This window comes from Camelina sativa, chromosome 4, assembly GCF_030686135.1.
Source record: "Camelina sativa cultivar CO46 ecotype springtype chromosome 4, ASM3068613v1".
Lineage (NCBI taxonomy): Eukaryota > Viridiplantae > Streptophyta > Magnoliopsida > Brassicales > Brassicaceae > Camelina > Camelina sativa.
The window spans coordinates 30,569,177-30,587,014 of NC_141883.1; the positions used below are offsets into that span (position 1 = coordinate 30,569,177).

General features: G+C 34.2%; 4 protein-coding genes and 1 long non-coding RNA gene across 10 annotated transcripts; 2 read left to right on the forward strand and 3 right to left on the reverse strand.

Annotated features, from left to right (window-relative positions):
- Positions 1 to 433: 433 nt before the first annotated feature.
- LOC104782793 (HVA22-like protein f) lies at positions 434 to 1,650 on the reverse strand. Its single transcript, XM_010507821.3, has 5 exons — positions 1,412 to 1,650; positions 1,274 to 1,300; positions 1,036 to 1,158; positions 679 to 931; positions 434 to 579 (listed from the first exon to the last, which is right to left on the reverse strand). Exons 1-5 carry the CDS (start codon positions 1,456 to 1,458, stop codon positions 553 to 555), a joined length of 477 nt encoding a protein of 158 aa, XP_010506123.3. The 5' UTR covers positions 1,459 to 1,650; the 3' UTR covers positions 434 to 552.
- Positions 1,651 to 3,241: 1,591 nt separating this feature from the next.
- Positions 3,242 to 7,462, forward strand: LOC104782794 (agamous-like MADS-box protein AGL5). 4 transcript variants are annotated; one of them, XM_010507822.3, is made up of 7 exons: positions 3,242 to 3,751; positions 4,033 to 4,277; positions 6,369 to 6,450; positions 6,562 to 6,723; positions 6,816 to 6,863; positions 6,943 to 6,984; positions 7,077 to 7,462. In XM_010507822.3, exons 2-7 carry the CDS (start codon positions 4,048 to 4,050, stop codon positions 7,260 to 7,262), a joined length of 750 nt encoding a protein of 249 aa, XP_010506124.1. In that variant the 5' UTR covers positions 3,242 to 3,751; positions 4,033 to 4,047; the 3' UTR covers positions 7,263 to 7,462. The 4 variants fall into 4 exon arrangements, with proteins under 4 accessions (XP_010506124.1, XP_010506126.1, XP_087367990.1 ...); XM_010507824.3 differs by having other exon boundaries at positions 3,278 to 3,751; positions 6,816 to 6,857; XM_087511864.1 differs by having other exon boundaries at positions 3,433 to 3,751; positions 4,037 to 4,277; positions 6,816 to 6,857.
- Positions 6,270 to 8,465, reverse strand: LOC147946352 (uncharacterized). Of its 3 annotated transcripts, XR_015597670.1 has the most exons (4): positions 8,280 to 8,338; positions 8,113 to 8,187; positions 7,727 to 7,925; positions 6,270 to 7,247 (listed from the first exon to the last, which is right to left on the reverse strand). It is a non-coding gene; the product is annotated as an uncharacterized LOC147946352 (long non-coding RNA). The 3 variants fall into 3 exon arrangements; XR_015597671.1 differs by lacking the exon at positions 8,113 to 8,187 and having other exon boundaries at positions 8,251 to 8,465; XR_015597669.1 differs by lacking the exon at positions 8,280 to 8,338 and having other exon boundaries at positions 8,113 to 8,253.
- A 1,176-nt stretch (positions 8,466 to 9,641) lies between these two features.
- On the reverse strand, positions 9,642 to 12,340 carry LOC104782795 (protodermal factor 1). Its single transcript, XM_010507825.3, has 3 exons — positions 10,892 to 12,340; positions 10,264 to 10,795; positions 9,642 to 10,180 (listed from the first exon to the last, which is right to left on the reverse strand). Exons 1-3 carry the CDS (start codon positions 11,037 to 11,039, stop codon positions 9,838 to 9,840), a joined length of 1,023 nt encoding a protein of 340 aa, XP_010506127.1. The 5' UTR covers positions 11,040 to 12,340; the 3' UTR covers positions 9,642 to 9,837.
- A 3,486-nt stretch (positions 12,341 to 15,826) lies between these two features.
- Positions 15,827 to 17,687, forward strand: LOC104782796 (11,12-secotaxane synthase-like). The gene is made up of 3 exons (XM_010507827.3): positions 15,827 to 16,849; positions 16,934 to 17,121; positions 17,228 to 17,687. The coding sequence occupies exons 1-3, from the start codon at positions 15,877 to 15,879 to the stop codon at positions 17,522 to 17,524; spliced, it is 1,458 nt and encodes a 485-aa protein (XP_010506129.2). The 5' UTR covers positions 15,827 to 15,876; the 3' UTR covers positions 17,525 to 17,687.
- Positions 17,688 to 17,838: the final 151 nt, after the last annotated feature.

A 17,838-nucleotide genomic window follows, 5' to 3' on the forward strand; every position in this document is an offset into this window, starting at 1 on the left:
TTTGGATTTTTATCATTCATAGATCTCTGAATTTAAAATTTGGATTTTTTTTTTCTTTTAAACCAAAAGGCCTATCTGATAAGTAATTTATTTATTTAATTTGTTATAAACTTTTAATTTAAGCTTATCTGAGCCAACAAAGTAATTTTTAAAAAGTTGTTGACAAAATAAAAAAAATTAGGAAATAACAAAACACAGAATTGATGTGATAACTTAAAGCAGCGGATCAGCAATGTTCTTCTCTACTATTTGGGTTATAAAGGGAAGTGAAGTGATTTCTGACTTCATCTTTATAGTTTGTCAAAGAGTGTTTGTATTCTTATTTTTCAATTCGAATTTGGTCTCCTAATCAAATTTAGAGCCATCCAAAATAGAATCCGATTTCTTTTTTACTTACGATAGAGAACGTTGCTTCTCTAAAGAAGAACACAAATTTAAACATCTTTTTTTCTTTTTTTTTTTTTACCTTTTATAAAAGTTTTGCTCTATACAATCTACACACATACAAACCAAATAGTAATATTTTCGTGATTCTTGATCCTCCGATCCATCTCAATGCCTTCTTGTTTCCTTTTCAGCCTATTAAAAAAAAAAACACATATGATGAAGTTAAAATCCCAATTTTATGTAGTATTTGATTATAATGTATATCAAAAAAGATATGATGTGTAAGTGTACCGCTTTAATTGCTTTCTCAACAGAATCCCATCCGAACCGGTCAACATAATCTTGAACCGATTTTCTAGCATCAAGACTCATCATCTGTAATACTCTTCTCTGTTCATCTGTATAATTAGCTCCTCCCCCAACATTCATCCCAATCTTGACGTATTGTCTAACGAAATTGGAGTAAATGTAGGCTGCACCACTAAACATTGGTAGCACCAACCACATACAGAACAAAAGCTTCAAGTATGGCCAAAATGGTAGCCTACAAAATGCAATAGAACAGGGAAGAGTTTTTTTTTATATATATTTCTGAATTCGTAACAAAAATTGATTGGGAATGTTATTAATATTATATATAATAATTACCAGGCAAGGATCCTCCAAACTGATAGCTCGAATATTGTTATTAAGGAGTAAATGATCCAATATGTTAGCCATTGTTGATCATCTAACATTGTTGGACTCTCTATTGCTCGAAACGATGCATACCTTAATCATCATCATCACCCATTCAGTTGTTATTACTTTGAAGTCCTTTTTTTTTTCCCCTCATATTACTTTGAAGTCCTTTATAAACAAGGCATTTAGATTTAAATTCACTTACAGAGGATAGAGAAGCATGACTCCAGGCCTGCATGCAACAAGACAAAAAAAAAAGAAGAAGAAAATAATGTTAAATTTTTTAACATATATCGAGTTTAATTATTTTTATCCTATATATGAGACAAAGATTGAAACCTACCCAATGAGAGCATCAAAACGTTTTGCAATCACAATAATGACACCCATTTTTTGAGTTATTTTAATACTCAGTCTATCTCTTCTTTCAATGGAAACTTCTCTCTGAACACAAACGTCTTTAGCACTGTGACGTTGGATATATACACAACAACAGCTTGAATCTTTTTTGAAGCAAGAATCTTTGTATAAGTTAAGGCAACAAGCACAGGCAAAGAATCTCCAACCTGTTAATACGTTAGCATATGAACCCATTTCTCTTCTCTATAAGAAAAAATATAACAAAGTAATTGTTGGTAAATTTCAGACTAATTAGGGAAATCCAAGTCTTGGGTCTAGTATCCCTATCTATCCCTATGAATGATACTTTGCAATATATCTTTGGTAAACAAGATTCTTTTCTTTTTCCACAAGAGTTTGTGATCAAGAAACTACGCACTAATTAATGAGGATTGGACGTATTACACAGTTTTGATTATGATATTTGGTCCACGACTTTGTTAAATTCTGAGTAAATCACATGCCCGCGTCCTTTTAATTTGACGTCTTTATAGAGTCTCTCTTTCTTACCCATTTATATATATATATATACTTCTTTTCATGAAATTGAAGTTCACCAGTGAACGTTTAATTTGATCAAGATTTAACTTTTTTTGTCACCGAGCTAGTAAAAGTAATCTTTATCTAATTCATCTTTCTTACACAAAGTATTTATTATTTACCTTTTTCTTCATTAGTAGTCTATATGATAAAGACTTTTTGCCAATATGAAATTATATTATTTCACGCTAATTAAGTATCCACGAACGAGAATCAGAGCATTCAAATTATTTACTAGCTAGCTTTGAAATTTCATGGTATATTTTCTTAAATTATATGCTTACCACGAAAGTCAATGAAAGCCCTACCAACACTCAAGTTCCTTCTTGAAATGAATTTTGCAAAATTTGAAACTTAAATTAACTCGACATGAATGTGGAAGTGTATATATATGTAGATGCTTTTTCGCTCGTGAATAAAATTAAATTGAAGTAAGTACAATGAAAATGATGAGGTATGGGCAAAACACAAAAGAGTTTCCTTTCGTAACTACAATTAGTTAATGCAAATCTGAGAAAGGGTCATATGGATAATGACTATACATAGGATTAGTCATTCGCCGTACGTGGGTTCTCTCTGCCCTCATTTAACTTTATTAGTTTCGTCTTCTCTAATTATATTGTCGTTTATATGATGTCGTTCTTTGTCTAAATTACGTATATTAAATAACTAATATCCTTAATATTCAAGATGCCGTTGGACTAACTTAATGTCCAAGAATAAGACTCTTCAACATAATAATTTGGAAACACGAAACTAGTTACGCTATATACTTTGGATTGCCATTTTTATCAAGCCAGTTTTGAACATAAACAATTATCTTTTCTTTTGTACATTTATTTACAGTTTGTAATTGGCAAGACAAATATAATTATGAAGTTTTTTATATATATTAAACGTGAATTATGAATGTAAATCATAGTTCAATGTCGTCAACCCGTAAACACAAATTTAAATATATATATATATATATATATATATATTCAAAAAACCTGAAATTTCATTCATTGGTTCGCTTGGTTATTATTAGTTGATAAGTTATATTTAACACCATTCTAAAATTTACGTTGAAAGATTTAGTTAAATTTGAAAATTGATAATAAAAATTATACCAGGTAAATATAATTAAAAGACGTACGTAGGGCAATAAAAAGAAAATGAGAATAAAAATAAGAATTACCAAAAAAGGTAACTTTCCAAAAGGTGATTCTGATGAGAAACAGAGCCCATACCTCTCTTTTTCCCCCAAAACATGAAAGAAAAATTGGATGGTCCTCCTTCAATGCCTGCTCTCCCCACCCAATCCAAACCCAACTCCTCTTCTTTTTTCCTATTTTGATAATTTCTACCACTTAAGTCTTAATCAATTTCAAATTTCAATCTAAATGCATACATAGAGAATTCAAAGGATTAGGTGTGAGAGATAAATTGGCTAAATTAATGCATGTTAGACTAATGGTCCAATTTCTTTCTTTCTTTTTTTGGTCTATAACATTGCAGTTTGAAAAAAACTACCAAACCTTCTGTTTTCTGCAAATGGTTTTTTTATATACTTCCAAAGAAATACTCCTCTAAAAAAAATTATAAACCAAAAAAAAAAAAAAAGTAAAGCACAAGCAGCAGTTAAGTGGTACTGAGATAATAAGAATAGTATCTTTAGGCAAATTACTTAAATCTCTCAGATTTCTTTAATTCCCTTCTCACTTCTCCTTAATTCTTTCTGATCATAATTTTGCAAACCCAGGTATGCTTATTGATGATATGCTTATTGATCATCCAAGTTTGTAAAAAAAAAAAAAAAAAAAAGCATTTCTCTTTATTTTTCCATTCATCAGTTTAGGTCTTTTGATCAAATACAATTTTTTTTTTTAAAACCATTTATTTCTTTTAATAAAAGGATATGCCTTTCCTCATTGAAATCTCTCAGAACTTGCAAAAAAAGACTTGATCGATCTTACAAGCTTTTCTCTCTCTTGTGTGTCGTGTTTTGATTAATTGTGTTTTGTTCATAATTTATACTCTTAGCTAGGGTTTAGATAAATGGAGGGTGGTGCGAGTAGTAATGATGTAGCAGAGAGCAGCAAGAAGATAGGGAGAGGGAAGATAGAGATCAAGAGGATAGAGAACACTACGAATCGTCAAGTCACTTTCTGCAAACGACGCAATGGTTTGCTCAAGAAAGCTTATGAGCTCTCTGTCTTGTGTGACGCTGAGGTCGCTCTTGTCATCTTCTCCACTCGAGGTCGTCTCTATGAGTACGCCAACAACAGGTACATCTTTTTTAGATCTTGATTTTCTTGATTTTTTTTCTTTCTAGAATATAGTTTCGAACCTTTTTTTTTTTTTTGGGTGGCTTTTTCAATCTGTATATGCTTGGTGAGATTTATAGGGTTTTACTAAGTTCCTCTGATGATCAGCTTTCTTTTGAAATCCTCAGATTTAGGGTTGTTTTAAACTAGGGAACCCTAGTTTTGTTTTTGGGGCAAAGATTTGATTACTTTAACTTCTCTCTCTATCTCTTTGTTAAAAAGCTGTGAGGTCTTCTCTGACCATTAATGAGCATCCCCATACCTTGTTCCAGTCACTTTTTTATTTTTCCACAAATCTTTAAAACAGCATCTATATGTATATCTATCTATGTACTAGTATGTCAGTTTCTACAAGACACTTCGATCAATTTGATGGCCCATAAAATTTTATTTCTGCAGATTGATCATTAGATTTCCATCATAGTAATGAAAAAGTAGGGTTCTTGATAAATTATAATATAACTTTTTATCGGGCTATTATTATATAAAAGCTATATGTAGATTCCTTAAAAATTGATTTACTAGGGGAAGACTAGTAGGTGTTTGTCTCCTGACACTTCTCTAATATTTTGGTGATTAATCGGTTTGTTAAATCAAGAATTTTTTTTTTTGGGGACAAAGCTTGCTGTTGAGTCACTAATTAATCATCCATCAATCAACAAAACCAATGAAAACATAAATTTTTTGACTTTTTGATTGTTATTTACTCATTTCTCCACTCCAAGTTGGGAACTTGTCATTTCCATTATTTCTCTATAAGTTTCCAGCTATTTAACAGCTCATGTTCATTTCACCATTTTGGATTATTTGTCTGCTTTCTGGCTAGTGATAATTTTGGGGTTTTTTTTTCATTAGTATTATTGGTTTTTAGCTAGTGGTATTAAGACTATAATGTTAAGGGTGATGTATGACTATGATCTATATTAGTCAAGTCTCATATCATGGATCTAAGTTAAAACTAGAAAATTTGTAGTTACAATGTGAATTTTCACAAAGACTAAAGAATCATTTTCTCACTAACTAATTAATCTATATATACATGATAACGGTGTATAAATGATGACTTAAAAGTACCTTTAATTCAATATCCAACTAATTTGATTAACAAAAGAAGAATGCATTAGGTATGTGGAAAAAACGTGATTTTATATGTTTCTATTATCAAAAATGTAGTTAAGTTTCGTCTTTCAAACACCCTTATGGCTTTAGTGTCTTACTTTTGACATTTATCAACTTCAGCTTTCCATCATACAGCACAATGTGAATTACTTGTATGATGAATATGAAAGCCTAACATATATTTTTTATATAGCTAGCTTTACTATTTTGATATTGCAAAGGATTTATAAATTTCAAGTCGTTGGTACGTATTTAGGCCGAGCCTAATATGTTTTTACCAAAATAATGTATTGGAAAGAAAAAAAGCCACTAGCTTGTTGGTGATCAATAGAGGGAATCTAACTTAACCTGAAGATCACTTATTTTTCTTAAAGCTTAACTAGTAGTGTTTTTGAACCTGATTAGGCATTAGTACTAGCGAAAAATATAATTTGGATTTTGTGTCGTACGTAAATTTTGGACACACTGGGACCAATTCCAGTTAACTAAGAGCAAATGTAATCGATCGATTTCTTTTTCTTTTCTCTTCTTCTCCAATTTCTACTTTTTCTTTCTTTGTGTGTTTTCAAATTAGGACTATATGTAATTAATAGATATAGGCAATAATAACATGAATATCCCAAAAAGAAAAAGGGTCAAAAACAAATCATATGGTACTACTATTACTGGTCCAATCCCTCTATTTTGTCGATCGGTTGAATTTATGGTTATGGCCGGACAATAAAGATCTGTTTCAAAACAGTTAAATACGTTTCTCTGTGTGTGTGCTATTTATATATCCAAAGATATTTTATAGTTTTGTGCGTCTTTGTTTTACTCCTGGTGTGATTAAAGTTTTGACAGTAAATTTTCATCGGTTGTATCCATTATTAGCTAATTAATGAATGATTAAAATTTACAATCTTTTTCCTCTGTGGTGAATGTTTGGTGAAGTGTGAGAGGAACAATAGAAAGGTACAAGAAAGCTTGCTCCGACGCCGTTAACCCTCCTTCCGTCACCGAAGCTAATACTCAGGTTTAGCTTCATTATTATTTTAATGTTCACTAGTTCGTTACTTCTTCTTTAATTATCTGACTTTTTTTTATATGACCGCTTGTATGAACCATGGAATGAAAATTGATGCAGTACTATCAGCAAGAGGCGTCTAAACTTCGGAGACAGATCCGGGACATTCAGAATCTGAACAGACACATTCTTGGTGAATCTCTTGGTTCCTTGAACTTTAAGGAACTCAAGAACCTTGAAAGTAGGCTTGAGAAAGGAATCAGTCGTGTCCGCTCCAAGAAGGTTAAACAATTCATCAATGTCCTTATGCTTTCAATGTATCTTTTTCACTACTCCATCTAATTCTTGCCTGTTATGTTTGCTTGTATCTCCAGCACGAGATGTTAGTTGCAGAGATTGAATACATGCAAAAAAGGGTAAAAGTAAACCCTATCTTCCTTCACAAGTTAACTTACTCTACTTTATTAGCTACTTCTCTTTCTGATCATCGTTGCATTCTAGGAAATCGAGCTGCAAAACGATAACATGTATCTCCGCTCCAAGGTTTTATATATAATTCTCTTTTTAGCATTTTGTTCATTATTAGATTTCGGTAGGACAATCTCTTGATGTGCAAACTCTAAATATCTCTGCAGATAACTGAAAGGGCAGGACTACAACAGCAGGAATCGGGCGCGATACATCAAGGGACGGTTTACGAGTCAGGTGTGACTTCTTCTCACCACTCGGAGCAGTATAACCGGAATTATATTCCGGTTAACCTTCTTGAACCGAACCAGAATTCTTCCAACCACGACCAACCACCTCTGCAACTTGTTTAATTGAGTCCAACATAAGCTCTTTTCTCATGTGAGATTAATCTTATGTATATATATATATTCATGTTATACTTACTGTTAAAAAACTTAAAATTGCAGATGTAACGATTTGAGAGGGACCTAATTTTACATATATTTTGACTAATGTATGTTATGTTACGGCTAAGACTAATAATATACGACAAGATATCCAAAAATAAAAAGGATATCTAGCTGTAGCTAGCTCTATATTTTTTTTTGAATAAAATGTTAAATAGCTAGCTCTATATTGCTACTTAGTGTATTACATATTCAAATCAAAATGTTGATTTGACACAAAAAGAAAAAACAAATGCAAGTTCTACAACACTATTGAGATGCAAAAGCTGCATACGCATAGAATCGATCCCAAGTTACATCTAATTAAAGATCTTTAATTCTAAATTCTAAACTATGGACATGGAAAATATGAGAGATATAGGCCAAACCTTTTTTGCCTCCTGTTTTCAGACTGCAGAGGACACACAGTCTCTTTATTCCTCTTATCAGCTCAGTCACTTTATGATCAATGGATCAAGATCTTAGTCCAGCGTCACGTCATAAGAGGGACAAGAAGGTGAGTAAGATTTTCAACAGCGAGTGGTAGAAGCTCCTGGCTGCCATAGATGCAGTCCCTGGATTCAAGCTCTGCAGTATATGAGACTATATTAGTCCAACGAGAGGCAGAAAGGTCTCTTAGTGTGAATATATATAGCAAAGTAATGGCGCATTAGTACTTCCTCTTATCAAGAAGGAAGCTTGAAGTGAGAAATTGATAAAGTTCTCTGCACCAACTTAAAAGATAAAAGAACATCATAATGTATCTATATAGAACCTTCGCTTGTGATAAAATCTTTTCAGATTTTAGAACAATTGACCTGCTAAATCATTTCATTCTGCGCCAAAAAACCTGAAACAACAGAAATGGCAGAAGATTTGAAAGCAAGTGGAGCTTAGAGTCTCAGTGATGTACCATCTACCAATGACTTCAACCTCACTTACTCAATTCCATTGTCAGCTCCTTCCTAATTAACTTAATGAATGAGGTAATACATTCATTCTTCTCACCATAATTTATAGTAAAACCAAAATATGTTTTCTTGACGCCAAATTCATGTTACAAAGCACCAAAAAATACCTAACTTTTACTGCGACAGAGAAAACAAAGAAGCTACATGTCCTATCATCAATTCATTGACTGAAAACTCTCGTAGCTAAATGTTGTTTGTTGCTCTCTCCATGTGCTCTGGCATCTGTCTTAATCTGAGGAGATTGTTTCCAAACAAAATATAAGTTTTGCATCCTTAATGCAGGATGTGATTAGTTTAAAACAGATCACTTCCACTTAGTGAGCTGCGTTCGGAAAATTTCATATGCTGATGAACAAATCTAGCCTAAATGAATCAATCTAGCAAGGAAGAATTCTTGAAGAAAAAATAATTACAGAGCTAGAACTATAGCACATCTACTTAATGTAATGATAACTCAAACAAGTCTTTATCCTCTGTTCATACATTGATCATTACTAGGAAAGATCACAATTTCAAGATTTTACTCCTTCGAGTTACTTTCAAAATATATTAATTCTGAAAACAGATGCATTGTATCAAAGTTTGAATACTTCTGTTGAAGGAGAGCTAACTTTTGAGTCACATAATAAGTAGTTGGTTAATTCAACCAGTCTGATTTGTTTAGTACACTCAGAAAACGAACATCCTTGGGTAAAGATAAACTTGGATAGAGATACTATTTCTCAAACTCCAAAGATGATGTGTTTCCAAAACCATGACAACCAACTTAATATCATTAATGCAATTCCAGACATTACTAGAGAGAGCCATTAAAGATATTTTAGTCATTGGTGGGTAGAACTTGGGGGTTTTAAACTTGAATGCATGGAGACCATCTTGCAATATTTACTCCACAGAGTTTATTACAGTAACACGACACCACACCACACTTCTGATATGTACTGCCTCCTTCTTTAATGCTAAATCTAAATATTTGCTCCTTCTCTCTCTTTCTCATGGACTTGTCGTTTCTGGAGTTTAATCCAGTTGTTTCCCGTTGGTGCCACATCACTTACTACTTAGGCCTGATTTTAAAAATGCTCATGAACCATTTAATGGAGCAGTTATGACATTGTGTTGGTCTGCAGGCATGTCAATCTACATATGGACTTTGACTTCTCTGTACCTTAGTCTATACATTAAATTATATCTATGCTTGTCCTTTGTTCCAATCTCTTTTAATATTAATGTTATATGATCCTATTTATAGTTTCTTGTTCGGGTTAAAGATATTGTCGTCGTTTCAGTTTAAGTATCTGCTAGCATTTCATTTCATTGGACGTTCTTGAACAGATTGAGAAACAGAGGAGCTACTAAATCTTATTTAAGATCAAGAAATATTTTGAAACAGCAACATTAAATATAAATATTACTAGAGTCTATAGGACACTTAAAACTCTACTGATGAGCACACACATAATAAGATAATTAATTAAGACTGATTTTGATATGAACCAACAAACAAACTGAGACATGAAACTCTCTTAACTTCAGATTCTGGGCTGTAGACGACCTTCATTAGCGAGCTTGAAGGTATGGGCCTGCTTTGTGGCTGCCTTGTTTGAGGAAAGTCCTGCAACAAAGTGGTCTCTAACTTGAGGGGTTGTGAAAGGGAACCTAGTGTTGACCATGGAGTTTAACCAAGACGCTGTGCCTTCACGGTAGAGAGCACCAATGGAATCAGAGCGGGTGTTGGAAAGTGCCTGAAGAAGGTTCATGTGAGGATCAAACCCTGGAATGCTACTGGAGGTACTGACTGTACCAAAAGCTCCTCCAACAGTGCCCCACCAGCCAAGCAAACCCCAAATCAATGTAGGGTGGTTTCTCCAGTAACTACACACAAACAAAATAAACAAAACTTATGAAGTGTGATACTTGATATCATCATCATAAGACAGAGAATGTTTGTAACTTACTCGCATGTTCCAGTGATTGGTGGGAATGGAGCAGGAACAAAAGGAGTTCCAGGAGTGCCAGGATCAATAATGGGAGTTGGTGGGCTTCCTCCAATGATGGGTGTGCCAGGGTCAACAATGGGTGTTGGTGGAGTCACAACGACTGGAGTACTTGGGGGAGGAGATGAGTAATATCCACCAGAAGGAGGATTTGAAGGCGTTGGGTGGGAAGGCGTTGAAGGGTGTGAAGGCGTTGAAGGATGTGAAGGCGTGGAAGGATCATGATGTGGTGTCCCACAGTTACAAGGAGGGGTGTGTGATGGAGTGGAAGGAGTTGGAGTATGAGATGGAGGTGAAGGGTGAGATGGGGTTGGAGTATGTGATGGAGGTAAAGGGTGAGATGGTGTTGGGTGAGATGGAGGTGAAGGGTGAGATGGAGTTGAAGGAGTAGGGTCGTAAGGTGGACTTCCACAGTTAGAAGGAGGCGTGTATGATGGAGTCGCAGGAGTTGGAGTGTAGCTTCCACCGTGTGATGGAGGAGTTCCATGTGAGACTGCATGAATTGAGTGAAAAGTTATGCTTAGTAAAGATTCTTATTACATCGAATGAATAAAAAAAGTTACAATGTGTTCTGTTTTTTTTGTCTTACCAGGGGGAGGAGTTCCTGCATTTGGGTCAGGAGGAGAGTAGTATGTTTTCGCATCCTCGAACCTTATGGAAGCAACAGAAGCAAAGAGCTGCTGTGAGAGTAAAGCAGCAAATAGAGCCCAAATGGCTAAACTCTTCATCCCTCTCATTTCTGATACTCACTGATGATAGACACAAAGAGAACTTTTGCAAATGGTGTTGTGTGTTCCTTGGTGATAGAATAAAAACCGGATACTAAGGTTTTTAAATAGAGGGAAGGAAGCATATCTAAAGGGTTTTTGAAAATTTTTGAAGTAAATACAAACAGGTGGAGGAGTGTGTGGTTAGTTGATGTGTTGCAGGTGCATTTACACTATCCCATTTAATACCCCTGGTGATTGCAATAACACTTAGAATTCTGCAATAATATATTTTTTTAGAAAATGAAGAGTAGTACTACTTAAATTAATCTTTCATGCAAAGGCGTGGACGCGTATGAGAAAGCTGTCTCCCATATGAAATGATTCATCTCTCTATCCGTATTACTATTCACGTTTCAATCAATGACTCAGTAGGTTGTTTATGTTTATTGCAGGACATGTTTGCATCTAAAATGCAAAGCGAGCTCTGAGATCATGTGAAAGCTAATTTAATCCAAGTAAGTTTCCACTCTTAGGGACTTGAGACAGAAGAAGCAAGTGGCCATAAAGACTAAAATCAAGAATCTAGGTAGACTAACGTAGACCCTTTTGTTTTGTGCTTGCTGCGCTAAGGAGATGATTAAATTAGTGGGTTACTTGACGTTAAAAGAGAAGTCAAGCTGCATTTATTACATTTAAGGTTCACTTCTCTCCCTCGACTTCATCTTTATGGAAAGCAAAACCAAAGATTGGATCAAAATCATTTGTAATAGACAGTATGTTTTTTTCCAAGTTTTTTAATTAATTAGCTAAAATTTTGGTTTACCTTTGGCTATTTTTGATATGGGTTTCACCTAAATATATAGTAGTAGTTTGCATTCAAGTGACATTTAAGTTTTGAGTAACAATAAGAGAGTGGTAAATAATACATACAGCGATGCCACTTGTATAGCATGTGGAGATGCAGAGGTCGAAGAGGACCTACCAAAGTAAAATAAAAAATAAGATGAGATGAAACTTTTGATTAGAGATTTAAAAAGGAAAAGAGAGATAAATAAATGTAACATTGTCGGTAGGTTTTAGTGGGTCTGAAATCTGAACCAGCTCCAATGCTTCACATAATAACAATGCACACTCTTTCGCTTCTCTCGAGTTGCTCCTCGATCTGGCTTCTCCAATATTTTTCGAATGTGAATATTTATTTCACCTTTAATCATTTGTAAATAATTTTTCCAGAGATGATGAGTTTTTTTTTTGGGAATTATGACGTTTTTTAATATATGGAACTTTTTTTATTTGATTTATTTCTCTTTTTTATTATTAATAAAACTCTGTACTCAACCACTTTTTCACCATTCTAGATTTTTTTTTTTTTTTGACAATACTCAGTTACTCACCATTCTAGTTTAAAAATCACCAAAGCATCTATAAATGTTTTGAATTCAGAATTAGTTGAATCTGCCAGCTATTCCGCTAAGCGCTAACCATATTGACATAAGCTGGTCCGAGACCGTTTTTAGCCTTTTAGGATTCCGACACACTATTGTAGCTCCCGACCGATTGGTTTGGGACATAGGGGTTACAAACTTGCAATCAATTTTGTTAATACAATTTTTTGATTAATGTCCTCTACTTATGTAGACACTAGACACCACGTGAATATTCATTCATACATCTGATGTTACGGTATATAACATTATACTTGTAACAATTTTGAAGAGAAATAAATCGTCAATTTCCTATACCACATAACTCTTACCGGTTTTGAGAGTAATACAAGAGTGAAGAGTCAAGACTTGACATTTGAAAGTTGTATGTTAGTTGGTCTATCAATTCAAATCCGTTGACACTTGGAGTCAAAGATGCCTTTGGCTAGTAAAATAGATGATTGCTTTCATTATTAGGACAAATACCGAATATTTTCATGTTTATCTTTTTCTTTGTGTCTTATTGTATTAGTTTTTAGAGACTATGCGTATGTATGATGTATCAGTTGATAGGTGAAAGCAATAATACGAAATCGATTGTCTCGTTAATTACACGAATATACAATATATTGGGTACTTATCCCCCCAATAAGGCAATACTTGAAAATTACAAATATTTAATAGCGTTTACAATGGTGAAGTTGGTGCGAACAAAATAGCATCGTTTGGTCGATGTGATTAATGCGGTGATCAAATGTATGCGCAACAGTAAGGAACATTTGATAGAAAGAGTTAGGTGGTTTCCAGTAATGGCTAAAACGGCCCAAAATAAATTACTCCAAAACTAGGGTAACACATATGGACCAAATTGTCTGTTTGTTTTAGCGTTCAAGGCGATCCGACCAACCAAACGAACTAATTGTCCCGATCACTGAAAGAATCAATGTCTTAAACTCTCAAATATAAAACTTAAACATGTCTCGACATACTAATGTAAGTGTGTGCCGATGTATATGCAAAAGTTACAATTATACTTTCGAGTAAAACGTTAGCATTTATTAATATATAAATATATTAATGTTCGCTAACCGATCATATATACAACTATAATTGATTGACGACCATCATACGTTTGTATAATTGTTGTTTTCAATGTCAACATCATCATCGTCATGATGCCTAATTTTAGGCATCTACTTTCCAAGAGCGAAACTATTTTTTAAGATGCTCATAATTTGGTTGATCAAAAGAAAAAAAAAAAGAAAAGATGCTCATAGCTTAATTTATTAAACTAATCTCTTTCTTATTTTGTTGTTTCTATGAGAGGTTAATTTGTTATGCAAGTTAATAACAAAACCGACGACGTAAAGTGCATCATATATGCCTAATGCCGCGACAGTATAAATAATAACTCTCCAAAATTCGTTTAATATAGGTGTGGCCATTTGGGTGTTCGGATCGGATTCAGGTTCGGGTAATTCGGGTTCGGGTTTACTAATATAGGATCCAAACAAGTGTTTATATAATTTCGGGTCGGGTTCAAGTTCGATTCCTATCAGGTTCGGGTTATTTGGGTATTGACTTTAAGAAACCTGTAATGTATCCAAAATATATTGGTTATGGATAGTACCTACTCGAACATATCCAAAGTACCCACAAAAACCTGAAATGTACCCACAAAACCCAAAAAACCTGAAATATAACTGTACAAACAGTTGTATAATCTAACAAATTCAACAAGAAACAGTGAACTAAATCTTAAACAAATGAAACTGAGCATACCATGAAATCTTAAAAAAATAAAACTGAGCATACCATGTCTTGCAAAACAATTCATATGTGATAGTGTGATATCGTGTATAATTGTTCTCGGGTATAAACAGGTATCTTTGGTTCCTCGGGTTCGGTTCGGGTAATACCCGATACTTGTGGTTATTTGAAAACGAAAACCTATTGGTTATTTAGACAGAATTGGTTCGGATCGGATTCGGGTATTTTCGGGTCGGTTCTTCGATTTCGGTTTATTTACCCAGGCCTAGTTTAATATATCATAAGACGTTTTTTCACAAGGAATCTATAACTAGCGACTTCTTAACCAATTATTCCTTATTCGAAATTATCCTCTCTGTTGCGAGCAGAATTAGAAAATTCTATCTTAGGTGCATGAACTATACCATAAAAAAATGAACTGTCCAAATTTCAAGAATTAATACCGTTCACATAAATTATAAATTTTGAAACAAAGTAACGTTCAAGAGTGATACATGTAAAGATAAATGCCCAAAAGTATACACAAAGGACTAAAGGTTATGCGATTATTTGGACGTCTATACACCGTAAGATTAGTTTAATGTATGTGATATAAATAGTTAAATGAATGTACACACACAAATCTCTTTGCAACGTAACTTGGACATAACAGGGGCAAGCCGGCCACAGCAGATCTTTAGGGATTCACGTATAATTTTTAATTTATTTCCAAAGTATAATAGTATTACTCTAATGAAAATTTCGTCAGCAAGTGTGTTTACATACAGTCATATTATTATTATCACGAACAAAAAAAAAAAAAAAAAAAGAAAGATACAGTATTACGAAATTATTAAAGAGGCAGATAGATTATGGGGATCAGATTCATATGTGATACATTCATTTACAAATCTTGGTTATAGCATATTCCAACTTCCAAGCACATGCACTTGTCTCTCTCTCCCCCCCCCCCCCCCCCCCCCCTCTTTTTTACCCAAATTCAACAATAGAAGAAGAAAAATATATACATAATTATTTTTCAATATTCGGAAGTCAACATATAAGCTTTGTTGGTTCTTTCTTAATCAGACATTTGATGAATTCATATAGTATTTTAAATAAACGTAAATTATGGATTATATTCTTTTGGAGATATACCAATAAAATATAAATTTAAGCTATGGTTTGATTTATTTTTTGGCTTCTTTTTTTTTCTTCCAATATTACCACCTAGTCGTTTCAACATTATTCTCGTCTAAAGTTTTTTTAAGAATATGTATTCAGATTTATTAATTCCTAAAATTTCTGTTTTAAGTAAGAAGATACCAAGGAGAAGATATTAGAAAACATATGAAGCAAACCATTTCTATGCATCTGCATAACATGTTTAGTATCACCGTCTCTTTTTTGTTTAATCATGTATCACCGTCTGCTGCAAAACAAATATATTAAGATATTGTAGTCTGAGCTCTAAAGGAACTGTATCTTGAAGATCAATCATGTGTCAGAACTCAGAGCGAACAAGTATGAAAATTTAAAAACAAAGTAAGGGAATTAGAATAATCCCACTTGGTTTGACCTTAACATTCACAAAGAAAAAATCTCTTACTTATAAATACTCAGTTCATAATCCAATACTGTATTATGCAAAACTTGATTAATAATATTTGGTTTAAGTAAACAAACAAAAAATGGTTTTAGAACCAAACTTCGTTCTCTCATGGGTCTTCTTATGCATAGCTGCAACAATCTCCAGCACACTTTTCTTCTTCCGCAAGAAACAGCACCCATTCATATCAAAGAAGATTCAGAAAACGAAGAAGCTTCCTCCCGGAGAAATGGGGCTTCCATGGATTGGCGAAACAATGGAGTTCTACAAAGCTCAAAAAAGCAACAGAGTGTTTGAAGATTTCGTAAATCCAAGGATCATCAAACATGGGAACATCTTCAAGACAAAAATCATGGGATCACCAACAATAGTAGTCAATGGAGCTGATGCAAATAGGCTGATATTATCCAATGAGTTTAGCTTGGTGGTGAGCTCATGGCCTTCATCCTCTGTTCAGCTAATGGGCATGAACTGCATCATGGCTAAGCAAGGCGAGAAGCATCGTGTCCTTAGAGGGATTGTTGCCAATAGCCTAAGCTACAACGGGTTAGAGTCCATAGTACCTAAGCTCTGTGACACCGTTAAGTTTTATCTTGAAACTGAATGGCGAGGCAAGAAAGAGATTAGCCTCTACCGTTCGGCAAAAGCACTTACTTTCACTGTAGTCTTTGAGTGTTTGTATGGGATTAAAGTGGAGCTTGGGATGTTAGAGATCTTTGAGAGAGTTTTAGACGGAGTCTTCGCTATGCCGGTTGAGTTTCCTTGTTCTAAGTTTGCTAGAGCGAAGAAGGCAAGGCTAGAGATAGAGTCGTTTCTTGTTGGGAAGGTTAGGGAGAAGAGAAGAGAAATGGAAGAAGAAGCTGAGAAGCCAAACACAACAACGCTTTTCACAAGGCTAATAGAAGAGTTGATCAAAGGCGTGATTACCGAAGAAGAGGTTGTAGATAATATGGTTTTGTTAGTGTTTGCAGCTCATGACACAACCTCTTACGCCATGGCCATGACTTTCAAGATGTTAGCTCAGCACACAACTTGCCGTGACACTCTCCTTCAAGGTAAACAATCAAATGAATATCAGATATATTTTTTTTCCTATCACCAAAGTCAACTCTAAATTTCTCTCTTGATTCATCTCTTAGAACATGTTCGGATAAAAGCAAACAAAGGGGAAGGAGAACATCTTACAGTGGACGATGTGAAAAAGATGAAGTATAGTTGGCAAGTTGTTCGTGAAACAATGAGATTATCTCCTCCAATCTTCGGTTCCTTTAGAAAAGCAGTCGCTGATATTCACTATGGAGGATTCACAATCCCCAAAGGCTGGAAGGTATAACACATCCATCTCCCCCTAGGTTCTTTAATCTCTAATCAACACTCTGTTTCTTTCAAGAAATACTAATAAATTAAACCTCCGGATCTTTGTTTGAATGCAGATACTTTGGACAACTTATGGAACTCATTATAATTCTGAAATATTTCAAGATCCAATGAGTTTTGATCCAACAAGATTTGATAAGCCAATACAGGCGTATACGTATCTTCCATTTGGAGGTGGACCAAGGCTTTGTGCAGGTCACCAACTAGCAAAAATCAGCATTCTCGTTTTCTTGCATTTCGTCGTGACCCATTACGATTGGTCCTTAGTTTACCCAGAGGAGACAATTAGCATGGATCCTCTCCCATTTCCATCACTTGGAATGCCAATCAAAATTTCTCCCAAGGAGTCATAGAATAGAGACATGAGTATGTTGTAGCCTGTGTATGTATGTATGCAATATTCAAAGTCCACCACAAGTTCTAGACATGTATTGACTCTTTTTATTTCAGTGTAACTAGCACAAGTGCCATGTGTATGTATAAATGCTTTTGCTACGTGAGAATCCTTCTTACAAATTTTATGGATCCTTAACGCACTGCATCACATCAAATAGCAAATAATGATGTACAGGCTTCAAACCTCTTCTCAACCAAGGGTTCAACAAGACATCTCTAAGTTCCACTACCTATCTGATCCAATTTCTTGTCCAAACGAAAATTTGTTTCT